The 22,060-nt window shown below is 55.2% G+C and overlaps 2 protein-coding genes and 1 long non-coding RNA gene across 9 annotated transcripts; all 3 read right to left on the bottom strand.

The window, feature by feature from the left end:
• Window positions 1-1,335: 1,335 nt before the first annotated feature.
• On the bottom strand, window positions 1,336-18,153 carry Pank4 (pantothenate kinase 4). 4 transcript variants are annotated; one of them, NM_001305804.1, is made up of 20 exons: window positions 18,007-18,153; window positions 13,064-13,146; window positions 12,489-12,703; window positions 12,099-12,282; window positions 11,737-11,829; window positions 11,249-11,402; window positions 10,722-10,903; window positions 10,046-10,127; window positions 9,707-9,807; window positions 7,491-7,646; window positions 5,902-6,014; window positions 5,606-5,693; window positions 4,922-5,073; window positions 4,070-4,125; window positions 3,834-3,883; window positions 3,251-3,355; window positions 2,684-2,784; window positions 2,482-2,550; window positions 2,042-2,182; window positions 1,338-1,781 (listed from the first exon to the last, which is right to left on the bottom strand). In NM_001305804.1, the coding sequence occupies exons 1-20, from the start codon at window positions 18,128-18,130 to the stop codon at window positions 1,568-1,570; spliced, it is 2,463 nt and encodes an 820-aa protein (NP_001292733.1). In that variant the 5' UTR covers window positions 18,131-18,153; the 3' UTR covers window positions 1,338-1,567. The 4 variants fall into 4 exon arrangements, 3 of the variants coding, with proteins under 3 accessions (XP_017175735.1, NP_001292733.1, NP_766578.2); XM_017320246.2 differs by lacking the exon at window positions 2,042-2,182 and having other exon boundaries at window positions 1,336-1,781; window positions 9,707-9,846; window positions 18,007-18,138; NR_131230.1 differs by lacking the exon at window positions 2,042-2,182 and having other exon boundaries at window positions 3,251-3,321.
• On the bottom strand, window positions 16,963-17,999 carry Gm42363. 2 transcript variants are annotated; one of them, XR_881640.3, is made up of 2 exons: window positions 17,807-17,999; window positions 16,963-17,250 (listed from the first exon to the last, which is right to left on the bottom strand). It is a non-coding gene; the product is annotated as a predicted gene, 42363 (long non-coding RNA). The 2 variants fall into 2 exon arrangements; XR_001784519.2 differs by having other exon boundaries at window positions 17,844-17,999.
• Window positions 18,154-19,903: 1,750 nt separating the features above from the next.
• Hes5 (hes family bHLH transcription factor 5) lies at window positions 19,904-21,650 on the bottom strand. Of its 3 annotated transcripts, none has more exons than NM_010419.4 (3): window positions 21,227-21,353; window positions 20,975-21,140; window positions 19,905-20,884 (listed from the first exon to the last, which is right to left on the bottom strand). In NM_010419.4, exons 1-3 carry the CDS (start codon window positions 21,278-21,280, stop codon window positions 20,601-20,603), a joined length of 504 nt encoding a protein of 167 aa, NP_034549.1. In that variant the 5' UTR covers window positions 21,281-21,353; the 3' UTR covers window positions 19,905-20,600. The 3 variants fall into 3 exon arrangements, with proteins under 3 accessions (XP_006538625.2, NP_034549.1, NP_001357684.1); NM_001370755.1 differs by having other exon boundaries at window positions 21,283-21,353; XM_006538562.4 differs by having other exon boundaries at window positions 19,904-21,140; window positions 21,227-21,650.
• Window positions 21,651-22,060: the final 410 nt, after the last annotated feature.

The following is a 22,060-nucleotide window of genomic DNA, read 5'->3' as shown; positions in this document are numbered from 1 at the left end:
TGGGATTGTTGGTGGATATGATCAGGGTTTGGCGGCAGGCTGGTCCCCTCCTCATAATAAAGGTAGCTGAGGTGGGGGTTCATGCAGGCCCCCTGGGGAAGGATACCCTAGGCTCGCATAACTTACGATCAGAGCCCTAGCATTTACTACTGTCTGCTCATCTCTTATGAGGGCCCCGCTAAGGCAAATGGGAGACTCAGGGTACACTGTGACCCTGCCCAGGGTGGCCTGTAGTCACCCTAAACCAGGGCTGGGGGTAGAAACTAGTTCAGCTTCCCAGTTTGGACAGTCCCAAGCCCCAGCTGTGCCTGCCTGCCTGCCTGCCTGGAATTTGAGAAAGACAGGAAGTCTACTCAAACAGGGAGGGCTTCCTCATTTGAGCTGAGGACCAGGGAGCATGGTCTAGTGTGCAGATGGGGACTTCCGATAATCAGATCCCTGGCATGAGGTCTACAGCTACCCAAGGTGATGACTTGAGGCCACTTAGGCTAGGCTGGAAGATGGGTAGATAGGCCCTGGACTCAAAGACTGCTGACTGCGGTATCGGAGAATGTTGCTTAGTGTGGTGCCTGCCGCCCCCTGGTGCCTATCTGTGGGAGGGCCAGGCCTCAATTCTATCTATAGGCACTTCTTATGAAAGGTGCACTGCTGGGTGACCGGTATCTGGCTGTGCCTCTCGGTGGACCACCCGATGGTGCTGGTGTGGGATTCAGGCAGTAAGAACAAAGGCCTACTGTGGGAAATGGAGCCCACGGCTCCTACCCCGGACCTGTGCAGTCCTGTGAACCATGCCTGCCTACGTGGCCCCACCACACACTCTCAATGCATGGCTATACGCGTGTATGCGTCCATTCCTGGGAGACATGTCAGTTAGGGAAGGAGTCTAAGAGCCTTGGGTACACCTGAGGTGTCTCACAGCACACGGCACACAGATGCCAAGCCCTGGGGACTGGAATCAAAGCCACTCTGCCCAGCAGCCTCCAAGAGCCCTTGAAGGTCCTTCATGACAGAGCTTCCTCTCTTCCAGCTCTTGAAACAGGAGTGCTGCTTGGTAGCTTGTGCTGTCCCTAGGAACATGAGGGGTGAGAGCCGGCTCAGCAGACAGACGTGCTGATGTTTGCTCCTTCTGAGGCAAGAAGCAGGAATGAGAGAAAACATTGGGACCCAAGGAGGGGACACAAGAGGATTGGAAGTTTAGCACTGACTAGCTCCAGGTGGCTTGGGTAGTCTGTTGGGGCAGCTATAGTGCACTTGGGGTTGTGGGCGTCTTCTCAGCAGCAGAGAAAGCGGATCTGGTCTCTAGGAGACCCTTGTGCTAGACACTGCTTCTCACCAGATGAGCACATGTGTATGTATATATTTATATATATATGTATATGTGTATATATATAAAAGATTATTTAACAGTTAAATACATTCCAACACTAGTGTCCCACAGGACAAATGCTGGGTTGGGTGTCCCTGGTACACGCACTGTCAGTCAATACTCCGGTGTGAACACAGGTTCCTCGAAGTAAATCACATTCCTGATGAGGGATATGCAGACACGTCTGGCAGAGTGGGTATCTCACTTGGTAGGAACCTCGTACTTGAAGATGACACTGAAGAGCTGGCCACCTAGACGCTCTGCCAGCCAAGCGTTCTTTACCACTGCCAGCTTCAGACTCTCGCAGCGCAGCAATGCATGGTAGTTGGTGTGGATGGCACGGCCCATTCCCTCGATGACGACCAGGTCGGCACCACGCTCTCGCACCAGCACAGCCAGTCCCTTGTCTAGACGGCTTCAGGGAAGAAGAAGATGGCACCGAGGTTGGGCAGGGGACAGCACTAAGCACACCTTGGTGGACACCAACCTGTTTCCTTGGAGGTGGCGACCAGCAAGAACACAGGGACCTTTCCCCAGCACCCCTTGCTAACTGAGGCATGTCCAAACCCAGACTCCCAACAGTGGCCTTCCCCCTACTGGCCAGGAACTGAACTTCCAGCACCACCTGCTTTTCTGATGCTCCCATGTCTGACATTTCCTTTGTCTACTGCGCACCTCTTTGCAGAAAGCACTGAACAGGCCAGCAGGATGCTCAATGGGCTTAGGCACTTTTCTACCAATGACTTGAGTTTGGTCCACAGAACCCACATGGCAAAAGGTAAAACCATGCAAGTTGTTGTCCGAGATGTACACAAGCTGTGGTGCAAGAGTGCATGTATGTGCATGGGCGGGCACACACACGCGAGCGCGCGCGCGCGAGCGCGAGCGCGCGCGCACACACACACACACACACACACACACACAGAGTAAATAATAAGTGGGAAAATGGGACAGCTTCCTGCCACAGGTCTGTCCTGTAGCAGGGAGCCTGGGTCAGTTGCCCATCAGCCCTACAGGCTACAGGAAGAAGTGGCCACATAGGTCACATTTAGGGCAAGCAGCAGCATGGCTGGTTTTGGTGCCTTGCAGAGCAGGATGAAGAAAAGCTGGGTTACCTGAGGTCTAGGCATGGAGAGCTGGAACCGGTCTGCACCAGCAGCAGCCTATCTTCTCTCAGAGCAGTGCTATAGAAAAGCATGCGGTCAGGGCCCAGCCAAGGCCCTGTGACACTGACCCTCCTCAGCAACCCTTTGTGAGTCTCCCAGAACTGGTTGGGCCCAGCCCCTGCCTGGCTCAACAGGGGTAGCCAGAACCTACCAGATGATGGGGTCCATGGCTGCAATGCGTTCTGCCACAATGAGAGACTCACTGTAGGTCACATCGTTCAGGGCAGGGCCTGAGTTGCATGCCAAGATGACCTACGGTGGGGGAGGGAGCAGCAGCTCTTTAGAACCTGGGCTGTTACTTATGTGGCCCAAGTTCACCACAGCTGACCCTGGCAGGCTCCAAGCAGCAGCCAACTGCTGGGCAGCAGAGCCCCAAACAATCTCAGGGCTCTGTGGCTTCTGGGCGAAGCAGGGCTGTGCCTAGAGGCCTTTACTGCCTCCCATCCATCCCATCCTCAGCCTGCCTCCTGGATCAGGCTAACCTCTCACTATTCTCAAGCTTCTGGGTCAAGCCTTCCCAGGAAACAGGAAGCAGGGAAGCCAGGCCTTAAGCTACAGCCCGCACCCAACAGGCCCGGGCGCTCCGTGTCCTCACCTGCACTCACCTGCCACAAATGTAGGAGCTCTGACCACCGCCAGAAGCCCACAGGAACGCCAACCCCACCAACAGCGGAGAAGCCCAGGGGGAGGGTCCCGCCCACCCAGCCTTTTCACTCACCTCTGTCCCTCTAAAGAGTAGCTCCCTGACAAAGGGGAAGACTCCCAAAATGATGTCTATTCCACTGTTATCTGCGAAAATTAAGGCACATTTATGAGGGGGCCCCTGTAAGACAAAACCAGGACGTTCAGTTGGGAACAGGTGCACTCAAGCGTTTCACACTCCACTGCACTCTACACCCCCAACTCCCTGGGCGCCTGGGTCCAGCCACAGGGTCTCAGAGCGTGGGAGGCAACAGGGACAGGGCAGTTGGTCCCATGGGCAGATGACCCAGCCAGTGGTCATTGCCGGGGCTGGGGACGGAACCCAGAGCCTCATACACACCGAACAACCTACTGTTCTTTTCTCTGAGTCACACCTGACCCGGGGAATGGGAATTTCTGACATGAGACTCTCAGCTGGTGGCTTGTAAGTTCTAAGAGGTGGGCTACAGGTTATACCTGTGTCCCAGGCCATGTGAATGTGCTGTATGTGTCACACCCATGTCACCGTAAGCCCAATGACTTTGGTGGCCACCCTCTCTGGCTAGGTCCAGACTCTGTGCTCCAACCCCCAAGGGCAGATGCAGCGGCACCTTACATACCTTTAACCTCTGGAGCCACTTGGTGTAGGAATCCACGAGCCAGGGCCGTTCTGTGAGGAGACAGGAACTCTAGTCAGGGAAGCTGAGGCCTAGTGTCAGGGGCTTGTTTCACCAAGGCTATCTCATCTCATCCCCTGAGCAACACGGCCACATAGCCACCAGAACTGCCCCGTCCGACCTGCTGCTTAACTTCTGCAGAGCCAGACAGAGCGCCACAGAGCACACAGTGTCCATACCTTGCAATTTTCTCTTTGCTTCTTCAAACCCAAACTGGGGGTCCGATTCCAGGACACTGTAGAAATGAGAAAATTGACACAAAGCAAAAACCACAAACAAAGCCCAACCTCACCATTCCTCCCTCCCCACAGCGAGGGATCTCCCAGCAGCACTGCGCTGGACTGGCCACACCTCCCCTTAGGAGCCAGTGCTGCTCACGGAGGAGCACGCTTCAGACAGGAACAAATCCTTTCAGTATAGCGTTAAAGCTCAGACCTGCTCAGGGCGATGGAGCTAGCTCCTTCTAGGACTGACCACCACATACTGGGGTCTGCACCTCAAGTGGGCGGCTAGAATGAGGGTGAGGCAGGAGAGTGAACAACCCTTTGCAATATGCTCTGACACCAGTCAAGTAGCATGGTCACCCAGGGAGGCTGGGGCCTCAGGTGGATCACCATGGAGACAGAGACTCTACAGTTGCTCTAGGAGAGGACCCTCGATGCCCCTTAGGAACACGCATGTCCCAGTGTTCTGCAGGTGCCAGCACCTTGGCAAAGCACCTTGGTTACATCAGGCACCAAAAAGGATCAATCCCTGCTGTATTTGGTAACTACAAATTTGGGCTTTTACCCTGAAAATGTCATCCCTAAAGCACAAATCAGCCTCCCCATGGTGCCTGCCCAGATCTCCGCAGCACAAAGACCTATGACTTCATGTGTGCTCTTGCTCATCACTGTCAGGGCCAGCCAACCCAGAGCAAGTGGCTCTGGGTCTAGACAGCCTGGTGGCAGAATAGCATACTTCTGCAACAGAACCAGTTCCAAGCCACCTCAGAGGGAGAAGGAGCAGGCGCGCACACCTCAGATACCTACTCAGACACAGCCTTGGCTCCCCAGTCAAAGACATTCCCAGCTAAGAGCCCCTTCACCAGGGCCAGCTGCCGCTCTTCCCAGCCTAGTGAGTCCAGCGAGCGCGTCACGCTCTGAAAGCATTTTAGTGCGAGGCCGTTTTCTTTCTGCTTCACCTGTGGGAAAGACACACAGGCGTTGCTTTATTGGTGCTCACTCTGAAGGTAGGCCCACACCACTCCTTGTACCCTCTAGGGAGGTCTCTGCAGGGCAGCAGATGAAGGGGCCTCAACGAGGACTGAAAACACTAACCAGGGAGAAGGGGGCATTTGGTGTCGTGCTCCCGAGAGGTGACGCTCAGGGCTGGGTACCAGGCTACTTACTGATTTGGGGCAGTCCTCAGGTCTACCTGGTGTTGGGTGAAGCAGGGAGGCACTCTGGCCCACAAGACTTAGTGGAGTTAGGAGGGCACCGGGTATGCACCCCCAGAGGCCACTGTGCATGGGCAGCTGAGGAAGGGCAAGGTGGCTGACAACAGGGAAACAAGGGGCCCACGGCTCCTAGCCAGAGGGATGGAGGAGTGCTAACACACGCCTAGAGTAGAGCTGTGCACCTAGAACTAGCCAGTGTGAGCTTAGACCTCCTGAGGCTGGCACAACAAAATGCTACTGAGTCCTCTGCACCCTACTTGTAGTCTACATGGCTCACCTTGGAGTAGGGATCTGGGAAGTTGAATTCATTCAAACAGTGTTCTCTTGTGTCCAACAGGCTGCGCACAGTCAGTGTCCCATAAGCACTGGGGACAAAACCAGGATGGAGTGTGGCTGAACAAGATAGGTCTCACAGAGCCCAGGAAAGCCCAGTGAGACCTCTGCACACAGCTGGAAAAGACCTTGCTGCGTGGGCTTCATCCTCCCACCATGCCAGTCGAGGTCCCTGTGCTAAGAAGGGAACCCTTCCTCAGTGGCCACAGGCAGGGACTAGCCTGGGGTCACAGGACTCACAAGGGCTGGTGCCGGAGGGTCTGCAGTTTGCCCCAGTATTTCTGCCGGAATTTCTCTGCCCTCTCAACTGCATCCATGGACTCTGGCTGGCTGGCCACAGCTCGCTTCACCACCTGCCAACAGCAGAGGTGCCAAATAAGCTCTGCAGAGACAGCACAGGCTGAGGGCAGGCACAGCCTGGTGGGGCTCTGCCCAGCTACACTGGGGCACACTTGCACAGCTACAACCACAGTAACAGTGACAGATCGTGCTGTTGTCTGGTATTTCAGCTTTCAAAGACACCACCCTTGCCTACATCCTGCCGCAGCTTTGGGAGACATAAAGAGACCGCGGTGCTTCCCTGGCAGCTACAAAGACTAAGGCTCTGATTTCTTCCAAGAGTTGCTACTTGGGACCCAGGGCTGTGCCCCTCATTCACCACATACCCAGATGTCTGAAAGAGGGCTGGGAATGCCTACTGTGGCCACAACCTTCGAGCCTGGTGGAGCTCGAGATCTAGCTGCTGCAGCCCTGCCCCAACACCTCCCAGAAGCCGGCACTGCCACTATACACAGAGCTGGCACTGGAAAAGGTAGAAAACGCACAAGGAGGCGTATGGTTTGAATTTGAAGTGCTTCCCCAAAAGCCCATGTGCTTGGTACTCAGAGGTGGGCCTTTGGAAGGTGAGCTTTCACTGATGGACTCAAAATATTACAACCATTGTAAAGCAGAATATGGGAGGTGGGGCCTGGCTGAGGAAAAAAAATCACTAGGGGCTTGCTGTGAGAGAGAGAGAGAGAGAGAGAGAGAGAGAGAGAGAGAGAGAGAGAGAGAGAGAGATGTGTGTGTCCTGAGGTAGGATCTTACTATGTAGCCCTGGTTGGTTTGAAATCCCTATGTAGGCAAGACTGGCCTTGGACTCACTGAGATCTGCCTGCCTCGCCCTCCTGGGTACTGGGAGCAAAGGTGTGCGCCACCATAACAGCCTTGAAGGGTTAACTCGTGTTTTGGCCCCTTCCAATCTCTCCCTCTCTGCTCCTGGTTGCCACAGAGAAGGCAGCTTTGCTGTAGTGTGCCCTGCCTCGCCACAGGGTCTTCCTACCATTTCTGTCAGAATCTGACACAGAGACAGAAAAAAAATGAACAAAGAAATAGCCCCACAAAGCAACATAAAAGCCTATTTACATCAGAATCACAACAGGTGCCTGGTGTGGTGGTGCAGGCTGCGGTAATCCCAGCACTCAGCAGGCTGAGGCAGAAGGATCATGCTGAGTACATCCAATCCTGGGCTACAGAGGAAAACCCTTTCTCCAAAAAAGGCCAAAAGCAAGGAGACCCATGTGATGGCTTGCCTGCTGAAAAGCTGTAAATAGTGAAGGCACGTACTGCCATGAAGAGGCCATGTCACTATGTCACGCCCTTACCCTACACACTGTAGAGACAGGCATACTCTTTCCTTACTAAGACCATGTGACCTCTTGGAAATGTCCCTGCCCTCTTTCCCTTCTTTCCCCTGTTGACCCTCATAGGGATGGAGCCAGCTGAGCCCAAGAGCAGCCCAGGTTTTGGGAGACCACACGCTCTCCACTTGCTGTGTCTTGGAGCCTCACCCCATCCAGGGCCTCCTCAAAGCACGTGAGCCAGTACTGACGGGCCAGAGCATCATCAGTGAGGTCTACTGTGTCAGGCACATAGGAGGACGGGTCCAGGAGGAGGGGCAGGTTGACCAGGGGCCTCTCCAGCCGGTCCATTTCCAGCAGGTCAAACTAGGAGGACAAGAAGAGGTCAGTGGAGAGGCTACTGTCAGAAAGGTCACAACCCTAACTTAAGCTCTGGCTTTCAACATGAATGCAGCAGCTCCACCCTTCTTCCTGCAGCACCGGCCAGACTTCCTGGATTCTGTCCACGGCTTGGCTGTGGAGTGTGTCTACACTTGAAAGCTTCAGATCAGGGTAGCTCCCTAAACTACCGCCCCTTAACCCCACAGCAGCCTGTGGTTCCTAAGCTGGCCCTGGCTGCTCGTACACCGGCTCACGCTGCCTCCCTCCCAGCACTCAGCCTGAGTTCCAGCTCTGGTTCTCAACAGTGCTGGGGAGTTGCAGGGCTAAGTCCCAGCAGCCCTTTGGCTCTCGGTCTCGTCTGCGTGAGTTCTGGCAGACTCGCTGCTGGTACATGCCTTGGCTTCTGTCTTGTCCAGCTGATGTGCTGTCTGCAAAGCACTACGGGGCTGCTCCTCATACCCTGGCCCCGAGACGCAGTCAGGAAGACCAGATACTTAGGTGGCCACATGGACCGCCTAGCTAACGGCAGTGCACCGCAGTGAGGTGAGCCGTGCTATGCTGTTCGTGCCCAGCAGTGGCTCTCGCCCCAGAGAAGTGTGACCTCTGCTCCAAGGCCGCCTCTTTTTGATCTTGAGTGTCTATCTGCCACACCACACTCCTGAACTCAAGCCCCTTCAGCCAGGGGATTTCAACTGCAATGACTGAACATGAACTCTGGGTTAAGACTCACAGCTTGGACAGAGCCACAGGGGTAAATGCTTGCAAACCCTAGGAACACATACCGGTGGCAAGGTTAGCATGAAAGGTCTGAGAAACTCCCAAGCTGACCAAAAATGGGCAGGGGTTATCTACATAACCACTGGCTCACCACTGAGCGTCCCAGCCTCAGAGCCCTCTACGCACGAGAACACATAGCTCTCCAGCTTCACGTCACTAGTTACTATGCTACCAAGTTTCCTGTTCTGAAGGTCTTGCCATTGCCAGGGTCTCGGTGGCTTAGTTCTGTCTCTCTTGGCAATATATGCCTCTAATGACTGCTCAGCACCTGGGCTGTGTCAGCTGTGTCTCTGTGACACAACATCCCAGCACAGCACTACAGGCTCTGCAGGCTCCAAGGTGTGGGACAGAGCTAGGCAGTGCCACTCACCCTGCCGTGTTCTACTGAGGAAGCATGGGCCTCCTTTCAGTTCAGACAGAAGGACAACTTTGCTTGCTGTTGTCTCCATCTTGGGAGCCATGTGGCGGGCCTCAGCAGGGCCACTTGAATTAAAAACCAAGGGTGGGAGATGCCCATTTCAGAGCAACCGTTCCCCACCCGGCCTGGTCCACAGACAAATGCCCAGGGGCACGTGGAGCGCTCTCACTGCAGAGGCCCGGGCTCACTACCAAGGGCTGCTGGGTCGACACCATGCCTGCAGCTGGGTCGACACCATGCCTGCAGCTGTGTGCGAGGTGGTGGATTACGTCCTGCTTCTAGAAGTAGCCTTTTACTCCAGCTGCTCTTCCCAGACTTATATGGTGTCTGAGCTACAAAAGCTCCACAGCCAATTGTCAGACGCCCAAACAGCTCGCAAAATAGCTACCACACCATAGCGGCATCTGACCTGCAGGAGCCCGCATCACAAGGGCTCAAAGGAGGCATGTGCTAAGGAGCCTCCCAACCCACCAGCTCCGCAGTGCTCAGCCTGCCTCTGGCCAGGTGAGGCCAGTGTCTGCAGCCACAGTGGATTTCATCCTCATGGAGACATGAGGAATGGATCTAGAACATTCCAGGGAGAGCAGACTTCCCCAGAAACACAAAGCTGCTGGCTGCGAGCTCAGACAGAGGCAGGCCTACTCTCCGCTCTTGCCGCAAACATCGCGGCAGCTGCCAGCCAGGGTGCTCTGCAAGGAACACCAGGTCTCTCAGGCTCCCGAGGGCTCCGGAAGCCTCCATGCCTCCTGCCCTCAAGTCTAACTTGTCATCAACATAAAAGCAGCCTGTGTGCTGAGAGGCCACAGTGGAGACGGCTGGGCAGGCTGCTCCGGAAGGGCCTGCTACTCACTGTGCCGCTCCTTGCCCGCTGTGTCGGGCACAGCTCGGGCGACGTGCTCATCAGCCCGGAGCTGGCTGCGTAGTTCTCACCCCAGCTGTACTGGTTAGGATCTGGAAAAACGAGAAGCTGGTCACCGTGTCAGCCTCGCCCTTGATTCAAAGGGGAAAGTAGAGGAGGAAAAGGGATAAAATCATTGGTCTATTTACACGCTACGGATTACCCCTTTCTGTGGCTTCTTCCAGCCTCGTGCCCACCCCCTGGTCCCCGCTCTCCCACCCAGATGCCCAGCCAGGGCACAGGCCACGTCCTGCACAGCCAGCCACTGCTCACAGCAGTGACTCTACTCACTGTCTTGCTCGGCTCCTTTTAAAAATGCCCCGATGGCTCCCAGGTAGCCTTCATGTCTCAGGAAGAGTGCCTGGACTTCACCCTGCCCCAGCCCAAGCCCACACATAACTGGTCAGTGTCCAGTCAGATCCACTGTGTACCCACCACACTAGTACACCAGTGTCTTCAAGGTTGCCTGATAGACCCTGCCAACAGAGAGTACCTGCATGCCACTGGCTAGCCTGTCCACTGTGGAACCTGACAGGAAGACAGCCTCCACAAGGCCACCTTGAGCTTGCTACTGCCTATTCCTGAGCGCCAATCTGTAGCACTTTGCTGGCCCAGATACCCCGGCCCCACATGGGGTTACCTCACTAAAGAACAGTCTCTGACTGCCCTTCATTGTAACAGGCTTACACTCAATACACAGAATGCCAAACTGGCCAGGAGGAAGGTGCAGTTGACCAGAAGGTCTGGGTGCCTGGGAGGGCTGTCGGCCTGTAGGGACTTATCTTCCCAAGGAGCCTGCTGGCAAGGAACTGTGACTGTGTCCCAGCTCAGAGTGTTGCAATGTGCCCCTTGGGTATGGGTTGTGGTCAGCATGCTGCCATTTGGGGAGACTTTCAGGGGTACACTGGAGCAACCAGGATGAGCTGAGCCCACACCAGTACAGGGGCAGGAAACTGGGTGCAGTCACCTTGGAGAAGAAGTTAATGCTGTAGGTGATTGTGCGCATGGTCACGGGGTGACCCCGGATGAAGAAGCCCCCAAAGTAGACCCTGTCCAAGCCGTGGAGCTTGGCGTACAGACAGGCGAGCTGCCCGATGTCATTGCTGATCATGTGCAGCAGGCTCTTGGCCATGTCTTCTTTGGAGAACTCTGAGAGGGGAATGAAAACAGAACCCAGAGTGTGAGGTCAGTGTCACCGGGTGACAGACAGCTGGAGGGAAGAGGGCAGGAACAAGGCTTCATTTTCAAGAAAAAACAAATATCCTAACTGCTTTTCCTAGCTTGTATTTTCCTGGAAACAGAGGCTGAGGTAGCCATCTGGCAATGTTCTAACGAGCTAGAGCAGGATTCTGGGAAGGTGAGCCCTGGAGGCCCAACAAGAACAGTCTCGGGGGAATCTGTGAGCTCTGCCTCTCCACACTAGTGGGCAGAGTGATGTCCTGGGCACTGAAGCTGGCTGTGGCTGGGTCATGAAGGGTGGATCCCGGCAGGTACCTCTGTCAGCAGTGGCTGACTTCCCAAAACTGCTTGCGATGAGATTGCCACTCAGGCCCAGGGTCTGGTGGGCCCCACCATAGATGTCCTGGACCAGCATGTCAACGTTGGCATGCCGGCCTCTGGAAGCCAGCTGCAGCAGCTCATCAAACTTCTGTGGAGGCAAAGCAGAGCACCGCGGGGTGGTGAGGGTCTAGCAGCCAGGGCACCCTCACCACCCTGGATAGCAGAGAGGAGACTGCACAGTCAGACGTGAATGGCCCTCCCCAGCATAAGGGGCAAGGGCAGGCCTGGAAAGCTAGATGCTGGACCACTGAGCTGGCAGAGCTCCGGCAGTTCAAAGCCCTTGCCCTTCAGAGTACAAAGAGCTCAGTCACGGGGATCCAAGACCTCTCACTAGAGCCAGGAGAGAGTCTTGGGAGTGGCTTCTGCAGACATGCGCCACGGCCCCTCTAAGGGCCACAGGGTGGACGGTCTGCAGGGAATACCTTTGTTTTGGTGAGCAGAGCCCCGAGGCCCCAGAAGGTGCCTCCTCCAATGGAGCTTCCACCAATCCACTCAAACCGGTCCTCTGTCTCCACCTGAGGAAGAAAAGGCATGCACTGGGCTGCAGGCCACACAGGCTGCTAGGATGCTGGGGTCAGGGCTGCCATGTCCTTCCTCAAGAGTTTCTGCCATACTTTTCCAAGTGAACCCTCGGTGGCACCGACGCAAATGGTAGGTGCTCAACGATCACGCCGAGGATGGCTCTGTGAAGGGTCAAACCTGCCCAAGCCCAGTGAAGGCTGTGACACAGCACACACAGTCAGCAGGCGCTGAGACATTCAGCTGTCATTTTGTGGACTCTTACCTTCACGATGGAGACGCCAGAGCCAATGTTGACTAGGAGGTAGGGGAAGATGTTGGGGTGATTTGTCTGAAATCGAAACTCTGGGTCTGAGTCTTTCTGGTACATGAAGGCCTCATGCGGGATGTTCTTCAGCACGAAGTTGCACCCTTTAATCAAGCAGGTCATTACATCCTCTTTGTCCACCCTGGAAAGAAAAGAACCTAGTCACAAGAGTCAACCATGGTGCACTTGTTAGGAGGCAGCATAGGGCAGCCAGACTGTGCCACAAGGGCCCTAGGTCTGCAGCCGGCAAGGCCACCTAGGCAGCACCCGCACTCGGCACCACAATCAGCACAGAAGTTCAGGGCCCCCCACCGTACCGCAGGCACCACTAGTACGGCCCCAACTCACTTCAGACGCAGCTTCTCCTCGATGAGGTCCTTGAACTTGTAGGCTCCACCCCCAGTGGCCTGGATGACCTTGGTCTCAGTGTTGACTAGGTGGTCTCTGATGAAGTCCAGGCAGGCTTCCATGTAGGTATTCTCAAACTTGATGAAATGCAGGCGAGCTGTGATCTCCTCCTGGACTGAGATCTCATAGGGTGGCTCATGATCCTGCTCCACGTCCTGGAAAGAGTTAAGAAGTCTTCAAGAGGCAAGGATAGCCCCGAGCACCCTGCCCCAGCACATTAGGCATTTACTCAACTGTGATACACAAAATACTTGATGTTACCTTAGGCCAAGGCATAGACAGCATAGACAGGTAAGAGGCCTGCGTACCTTCAGACAAGGAGCAGGGGAAGGGGAGGAATTCTCACAAAGGGTAGGAAAGGACACCTCACAAGGAGTCAGGGAAGAGCAATCAACTCCAGGACCATAGTGTTAACATATGTAAACAGCAAGGGACAACAAACAAAAATGACACTATGAAGTCCAAGACCAGCGGGAAGCAGCACCCCGTCCGGCTCCACTGATATACTTGCCTACCTTTCCCGGGTGGTCAAAAGATCTCACTTTGGCCACTTTGTGCTGTACGGTGGAATAGTATGCCAACTTGGTCAATGATCCACCTGCACGGACAAGACAAAAACCACGAAAAATTCAGAACAGAGAAAAGGAGACCCTGAGATCCACCTCCTTCCTCAGGCTCTCGGATGCTCTGGGGTTTCAGCAGCCTCTTCCATGAACACCAGAGTCTGTGGATAAGGACCTTAGTGCTTTATGAACTTGAAGTCATAGATGAGAGGAGAGAGTACCGATCGCTGTTCTTTTTTTTTTTTAAGATTTATTTATTATTATATCTAAGTACACTGTAGCTGACTTCAGACACACCAGAAGAGGGAGTCAGATCTCATTACAGATGGTTGTGAGCCACCATGTGGTTGCTGGGATTTGAATTCAGGACCTTCGGAAGAGCAGTCGGTGCTCTTAACCGCTGAGCCATCTCTCTAGCTCCCCAATCGCTGTTCTTAACGAATCTGGGTTCAAGGCTTCCCTCCCACCCTCACAAAGCCCCAAGGCAGAGCCAGAGCCAGTTTGCCTTGGAGAGCACTCGGCTGTCCTGGGTTCTAAAGAAATTTACTTTTCAAGAGCTGGGGAAAGGCTCTGTTGATAAAGCCTCAGCCTTGCCACCATGAGGGGCTGAGCCCAGATGCCCAGAACCCATAGGATGGTGGTGTGCGCTTATAATCCCGCAATCACAAAATGGAAGAGGAAAAAAACCAGACAAACTCCTAGGGCTTGCTGGCCAGCTACTCCAGCCTACTTGGTAAAGCTCCAAGCCAGCTAGAGATAAAAAGGGGAAGAAAGGTCTGAGGTGCAGACTGACGTGGGACTCTGACCATCCCTCTCTAAACACTCGGTTACAAAGCCAGGCCTGGAGGTGCAGCAGGCCTGTAACCCCAGCTAACTGGGAGGCGGAGGTGGAGGCAGAGACAGGAGGATCACAAGCTCAAGGCCAGCCCAGGCCGCTTAGTGAGATCCTGTCTCACGATAAAACATAAGACGTGGGCTGAGGGCAGAGGACATGATGCAAGTGTGGTCTACTGTACATGGAATGTTTTCTTCCAGCCATAAACGAATGACATCATGTAATTAGCAGAAAAGGGGAAATGATCAGATGATCAGATTTGGTGAACCAAGCCAGTCTCAGAAAGACGAATGCACATTCCTCTTATTTGTGCTTCCTGGACTTTATACGTGTGTGTGTGTGTGTGTGTGTGTGTGTGTGTGTGTGTGTGTGTGTGCGTGCATGTGCGCACACGTGTGAGACACGAGAGAAGTAAGATGTCTGGGGAGACAAAATGAGGAGAAGGACGGGCACAAGCAGAGAACTTGAGCAGAAATATCCCCTGCATACATGACACATGACACATGTATGAGTTGTTAAAAAAACATCCTACAAAGAGAGGGATGGGATGTAGCTCAGTGGTAGACACGTGCCTGCACATGCAGGCCCCAAATAAGCAGAGCTGTCTGCCACACCTGACCTCTCATCTTAAGAGGTCACGGTGGGTAACACACAGCACCTCTGAGATGCACGGGGTCAGCAGGGAGGGCTTACCTACAGGGACTGAGGGTCAGGAACGGCCACAGCCTTTAGGACTTTGAGCCCATGGAGCAGCCCAGGACCCACAAGTAGGCAAAGGAAGAAAGTAAACAGCCTTCACAGGCCCCAGGCTCTTTTGTTTGCTGTTTTTAAAGATTTCATTTTTATATATTTTTTAATTTGGGGGGAGTTTATTTTTATTTCATGTGTATGGATGTCTTGCCTAAATAAATGCCTGAGCACCATGTCCATGAAGTGCCTGAGAAGGCCAGAAGAGGGCGTCGGTTCCCCTGTAAATGGAGTTACAGGTGGTTGTTGGGAATGGAACAGGAGAGTCCTCTTAAAGAATCATCAGGAGTGGTGGCGCACACCTTTGATCCCAGCACCCGGGAGACAGAGACAGGCGGATTTCTGAGTTCAAGGCCAGCCTGGACTATAGAGTGAGTTCCAGGAAAGCCAGGGCTACACAGAGAAACCCTGTCTCGAAAAACCAAAAAAAAAAAAAAAAAAAAAAAAAGTCAGTGTTTTTTTTCCTACTGCTTATCCATTTTCTTCAGTTTGTGAGGCAGGGTCTCTGTAATATAGACCGAGCTGGCCTTGAACCTATGGCGTTCCATCTGCTTCTGCCTCCCAAGTGCTGGGATTAAAGGTGTGCACCAATCACCACACCTGGAGTCAGGCAGGCTTTCCACATCTTCACAGAGCCCTGTCACCATGGAATACTGCACACTGCCAACCTCTGGGCTCCAGAAAAAGCACAAGACCTCTGTCCACTTGAGCCACACACTCCGGGGAGAGTTCCCCAGAGTTCCAGAGAAGGACATATCAAGGACAAGCCCCTGTAGGCAGAAAAGACACTTTCCAGTTTGTAGAAGCACCTGCAGATTCACAGGCCCCCAGGTGACACAGGGGGAAAACGGGAGTGTCTGCACCCTACTGCAGCTCCATCTCTCAGAGGCCTGACCAGGCAAAGGTTTCTCAGTGGCAAAGTAAATAGGCTAAGATATCTGTAAGTGTTGGCTTTGAGGAAATACTCAGGGACTACAGGAGAGCAGATGCTCAAATTCACAGACGTGCAGGACCAAGGTGTTTGGAGGCCAGAGTTCTCCCCTCAGTGAAACTGACACAATGCAGTCTGTCCTGTCCAAGCAGGGCACGGAGAGGCCCATTTTTGGTTTAGTGAGTGTATCATGTGCTTAATCTCATCCCCGGCCACAGTCCTAAGCCTCCTGATCTCGCTCTCCTGCCCCCAATCCGAGCCTGTCCTCAGGCTTGTCTGATCCTACATGCTTTTGTAACTCACTCCGAGGACACTGTTTCCTAAAAGACAAAGCTGCGCAAATGGATGGAGGTGTACTTTACCCAGTGATGGATCCGGGAGTAAAGGAGCTTGCTGTCTGGAGTTTGATTCCCAGGACCCACATGGTGAAAGAAGAGAATCCCACCAAGTTGTCCTTTGACTTTCACCACGGCACCAAGAAGGGCAGGACAGCCTTGCATTTACTACCCCAGAGTCTCTTCCTGCCTGTATGTCCTTCCTACTGCCTGGGTTTCCAACTCAGCTGACATCGGTGTCCCATCCAAGAAAGAAAAAGGGCTTGCCAAGAACACAGAGCAGCTGAGCCTTCCTGGATCCAGGGACACAGTGAGGAAGGAGGAAACAGGAGAAGGCTGTTTTTAAACAACACTGCGACAAGATGTTTTGTAGGTGCCTAAGCTGTCAACCCCATCCTGAGCTGTGACCTCCCATCAGTTGCAGAAAAAAAAAGAAAGAAAGAACAAAAGAAAAAAGGTCTGTTTTCAGGAACACATGACTTTCCAATCTCAGATTCAGGACCCAGACGACGATGGAAGCAAAACCCAACACTGAACATCCCTTGCAATGTCCTTCTGTCCAGACAGCCCTGGTCTGGCCTCAGGCCTTCAGCTCGAAGGCACCTCTCTACTACAGCTCATGCTTTATTGGCTGTTGGTTAGATGGTCTCTAGGTACCAAATAGATTATCTGAGGTGAACCCTATTTTCTTAACTGCCTGATGATGTTTGAATTCATTTTCACCTGCTTTCCAGACACAGTTATTTAATTTTGCCTCCTTCCTAATGAATAAGTATAAGACCACAGGGCAAAGCATAAAACCCAGCCCTGGAGTGAAGGTTTCAGGATCCTGGAACAGCTGCCTTGGGGCCTTTGGAGAGGTCAGGTTGTGGACAGTCCCCTCTGCTGGGGCTGCAAGCTCATCACTTCTAAACTAATATACAGCCAGTCACCGAGTTATCTCAGGTGCTAGTAGAATCTTGGCCCACTCCACCACCCTCCTGAGCCCTTGATAAAGCTGGAACACAGGACAAGCCAGCAGGCCATCTTTACTTTCTCTTCCATTCCTCATTCCTCCCAAGGAAGAACACGTCAGAGAGACAACCCAAAAGCAAGAGGGTGGGGGACTTATTCAATATTCCAGAAGTAACGAGATTCTTCACAGTCTCTTAACAACCTAGGCTTTCCAAGGAGGCTAAGAGCCAGCAGCACACCCATTGATTCACGGAGATAAGTCCAAGACTGCGGATGCTGCCCGGCTGTGTGGGGCCTCACTGACAATGCTGGCATCAAGAGATACGCGGGGAAACGCCTGCAAGCAATTGGGTACAAAGCTCCTCAATAACAGGATGCAGAGCAGAGAGCTTGGGGGACAGGGGTAGGGGTGGGGGAGGGGGAGGGGGAGCGTTGGCCGGCTCCCATCCTGGATCTACGAATAGAGAGACCACGGAGAAAGCTAGCCTTCTTCTGTGCCTTGGTCTCCGCATCTGCACACCAGGGCGATGAAAGAACCTCCCCCGAGGACTTGTTAGTGGGCATGAGGCTGCCCAACGCGCGAAGGGGATCTAAGGTGGGCCTGTAGCGGGTCGGCAGGAAGGTGAACTCCTAGGCGCGCAGGAGGCGGCGGCCGTAGCCACGGTCCACGCTGCAGCGCTCGACAAGTGTCCAGGCCCAACGTCTCCACAGCTCACTGGGAAGCCGGAACTCCGGCGGAGTGCGCCGCGGGGCCATGGCCAGCCTCATCCCGGGGGACTCTGAGCAGATGAGGACCCCCGAGGCCACCCGCCCCGCCCGTCCCTCCACTGAGCCACCGGCGCTGCGCGGACTACGAGGCCCGACGTGCCCCGCTCCAACCGCGCAGCGCCTACCGGGAGCTGGAGTCCCACAGCCCGCTCGGTCCCGCACCTTGACGCCGCGCACACTATGAGTCCCGAGAGGCTGTGCGGCGACCCGTGAGGCTGTGCGCATGGCCCGCGCCCCCGCCCTTCGTCCTTCCCGCCGCCCCCGCTGGCTGGCCGCCCGCGCCCACTGCTCCGGCCACTTTCTTGAGTACCCGGTCCGTGTCTACCTATATCAATGGCGAAGCGCTTGGCGTTCTCCAGGTTGCGGAAGATCTCGTCGGGGGGCAGCGTGATGCTCTTGTCCAGACTGTCCCCGCCGCTCCCGCCGCCACTCGCTCCACGCTCCGCCATTTTGAAAGTGCCCGGCCAGCCTCATCAGCCATGGAAATATATGCGCATATAATTGACTGCTAAACGACCGCGTGCATAAATTATGCTAATGAGTCTCCGCCCCCCGTCCGCCTGTGCTGGAGGCCAGGCCACCCGACCGTCCTAGACAAGCAAGTGTCCCAGAGGCCAGGACTGGGAAGGGAGGGCCGTTATTTTCCAAACTACCAATATGAAGCTTTTGGAATATTGTTCTTTCGCTGAGCTGGCTAGATGCTAACTTGGGTTGATTTTGGCGATCGTGCTTTCATATCTCCTTGCTGTGAGGCTGGCCCTGCAAGCTGCTGTAATTTCTGCTAGGGTGACCCACCATCCTGGTTTCCCAAAGAAGTGGGACCTTCAATTCTAAAACTCCCATGTTAATTGGAGTAGTTTTAAAGACCCTACATTCGAGAAATGCCCAGCCAGGGGGAAGGGATATGAATAGGGTCGTGCGTCTGCAGCTGGGGAAGATCGGCAGTTTAACAGCAATCTTTGCAAAGTATAGGAGGGAAAGGGAGAGGGCGCATGGAAGAGGGGACCGGGCTTCAAAGTGGAGGTGATCTGGAGTTCCTGTTGATTTAAGTCCCTTGAGAGAGAGCACTGTGTCCTCCAAGAGGGCCATCGTGTAACTTAATACCTCGCTCTCTGCAAGGTTCTGTCTGCAGGCAGTTGCTCACTGACTTGCCAGGCTCCTGGAGCACAGGACTGAGGCAGTGCGCAGGCTCAGCTGCCATATATCTATCTACATTGATTCCGAGAGGAGGCAACCTTGTATGTGCCTGCCAACAGAGTGGGTGTACTCTGAATGGGAGAGCCTGCTCCAGAGTGGCAGGGCTCCTGAGAGTGAGGTGACCCAGCAACTTCAGTCCCTGTAAGTGGAGTATGCCCGGCCTGTGTGTAGGACACTCCACAAGGGCACTGGCCTCCTCCCCATCTGTAGAAGTTCTGCTGCTCCTGTGGTAAGCTAAATGAGTGCAGATGAGGTTCTCTGTCCTTGCTTACTATACGTGGGTCACAGAAGGGTCCTCAGGTGGTCCCTGGCAGAGTGGATAGGAATAAGAGGGGGGTGGTGGCTAATGAACTTCTAGATGGGAAAGATCCAAGTCGGGATGGGAGCCACATCTATGACTTTGTCCTTCAGAAGACATGTAGACACACCTTCCCACTTCTTGCTCCATGGGTTTTGCCTTTGGAGAGCCCTGTGAACTTGACTAACCTATAGCCTGCCTTAAAGCGGACACCCTGTCTTAGACAATAGCCCATACCTACCAGGCTCATAGTTTGAATGGAATGGGTCAGTCCTGGCCCTGGTCGCTCTGTGGAAGGGAGGGCATTTATGAATCGCCTAAGCAGGTGAACTAAGGGGAAGCGGGAGCTAGAACAGATACTTTCTCAGGTTCGGCACAGCCGAGCCTCTTGCTGCAGCAAGAGGTCCACTGAGGCCCTCAGCTTCCTCTCAGTGGACAAAGCAGAGAGTCTACAGTTGTTAGGATCTCTTCCCCTACCCTGACCTGGGAGCTAGCAGAAACCCCCAGCGGCCACCCAGGTCTTGTTCACCATGAGAGCAACAACAGCTCTGTATGCCCCTCTCCTCTCCACCTCCTGCCCTCCCTTTTTCCTCTATGGCAGAGGACCACCAGCAAGCACTCCTCCTGATCCCGGTTTCACTGTGAACATGGTAGATCCCACTGTTCCACCTCCGGTCACCGGGCAGGCTGCCCCTAGGCTGCTAAGGACAGACGAGAGGCACAGACATGGAGGGCTTGATATTTTATTAGAAGCCTTCAGAACAGCCTGTGTTCTCCCACATGACCAAGAGTTCAAATTCTAAGTACAAAATCGTGCCCACATGCACCCACCCATACAAAGGAATCCTTTAAGGATCATCGTGGAGACCCCACCCTCCCAGACAGCCCACTGTGAGCGCGCATCAGACAGCCAAGGCCATGTGGACCTTGAGGTGAGGCCCCATGGGCCCTACGCCCACGCAGGCTGAGTGCTTTCCTATGAGGAAACACCTGCAGTTCCGCCTTCACAAAAGGCAAATGTGCCCAGGGCACAGCCCGCCTGCAGGGTGCTTGCCCAGCAGCAACGGGCCCTGAAGAAAGTCCTCTACGGGCTGGGGTGAGCCAACCCCCGACTCTACAAATATCATAGAACCCCCGGTGGTGACCAGGAACTTCGCAGAAGTCACTTGCTGAAATGCAAACACAAAACAACCCCACGGGGTCGGACGGGCGGCAGAGGGTGGGCCCTGATTATCCCCAAATGACAACTCTGCACACACATTCTCTAAGAATGACCCTCCTGCTGGCCAGCCAGCCGGAGGAGGGAGCCTTCGGAAGAAGGTAGCGGCCAACCTGGGGCTGAACTGCGGCTGGGGAATGTCTTCCCACATCCAGAGGAACGAGCTCATCCTCTGGTCCGCTCCAGGCACCGGTCGGCCGCTGGGTCACCAGGGCCGCCAGAGGCCGCAGGCGGGTTGGCGCGAGGTGGAGACCGCAGCAGCAGCAGCCTTAGCGGAGGAGCGGGCCGGTTGGGGCGCAGCTCCGGGCGCCGGGGGCTCCTTGGCAGGAGCGGCGGGAGCTGGGGGCCGCTGGAAGTGGTAAAGCAGCTTCATCTGCGTGTCGCTGGCGGCGTGCAGGGTCAGGAACTGTACCGCCTCCTGCAGGCACCAGGAGTAGCCCTCGCTGTAGTCCTGGTGCAGGCTCTTGGGGCCGGCGGCCGCGGCGAAGGCTGTGGGGAGACGAAGCGGCATGAGTGGGGCGCGCGCGGTGGGAGCCACATCGGCCGGGAGCAGGAGGCGGGCGCAGGCGCCGGGCTCACCTTTGCTGTGTTTCAGGTAGCTGACGGCCATCTCCAGGATGTCGGCCTTCTCCAGCTTGGAGTTGGGCTGGTGCCGCGCGAACTCCTGCTCCAGCAGCAGCTTCAGCTGCTCTATGCTGCTGTTGATGCGGTCCCGACGCATCTTCTCCACCACCGGCTTCCGCAGCTGCGGGAGGAGAGGCGTCAGGTGGGCGGCGGACGCCGGAGGCCCCGGGGGAACCGGACGGCGCGCGCCGGGCGAGTTGCACTTACTCGGTTTTTCTCCTTGGGACTGAGCATCTCCACCGCCACGGTACTTGGGGCCATGCCTGGAGCTCTGGAGGCGATTAGCGAGCGGAGCGGAGCGGAGCGGACAGAGCCAGGCGTCCCGGACTGGCGCGACCTGGACCCCAGCACGCCAGCCCTATATAGGCGCGGGCAGCGGCCCGGCGCCTGGGGTCCGGGCGCCGCGGCCGTTCCCACACTCGGCGGCCAATGGCGGCGCCGGCCGCACAAAGGCGCCGGCCCATTAGCGCACGCTAAATTGCCTGTGAATTGGCGCGGGCACAATGGTCGCTCCCCGAGGAGCAGGTGGGCCGCGCGGCACAATGTCCGGGCTGTGGGAACGCGCTCGCCCTCATTAGCATCCCGGGGCCTGATGCTGAGAGCCCCGCGCCTCAATATGCTGCCTTTTCCCAGGCCGCGGGGAGGTGGGGAGGGCAGGAAGGAGTGCTCTCCCCCCCCCTTCTCTCCCTTCTTCCCTCCCACTCCCCAGAGGCTCCCCACCGCTGGCTGGCAGAGGCCACAGGCGCAGAGAAATGAGAGTTTTACAATGAACAGACAGCGACTTCCAGAGGAGTGGGCACCCTCCCCAGCTGGGACCTGTTGCCCACAGGCACAGTGGGTTAAAGTGGGCCACATTCTCTCAAACAGATGCTGCCGCCATGCCATTCGCAGGTACAGGATGAGAGAGGGACTCATGTATTTAGAATTTAGGCGCTTTATTGCCAGTTCTGTCAGTTGAGAGGAGTGACTTCTCCGCAGCTAGAAATGGCCACGCGCGGAGCCTGCCAAGCGTACTTCTAGGCTAGCTGAATTTGCTTTGGA

Source organism: Mus musculus, chromosome 4 (genome assembly GCF_000001635.26).
Source record: "Mus musculus strain C57BL/6J chromosome 4, GRCm38.p6 C57BL/6J".
Taxonomy (NCBI): domain Eukaryota; kingdom Metazoa; phylum Chordata; class Mammalia; order Rodentia; family Muridae; genus Mus; species Mus musculus.
This window is presented reverse-complemented; position numbering and strand designations above follow the sequence as displayed.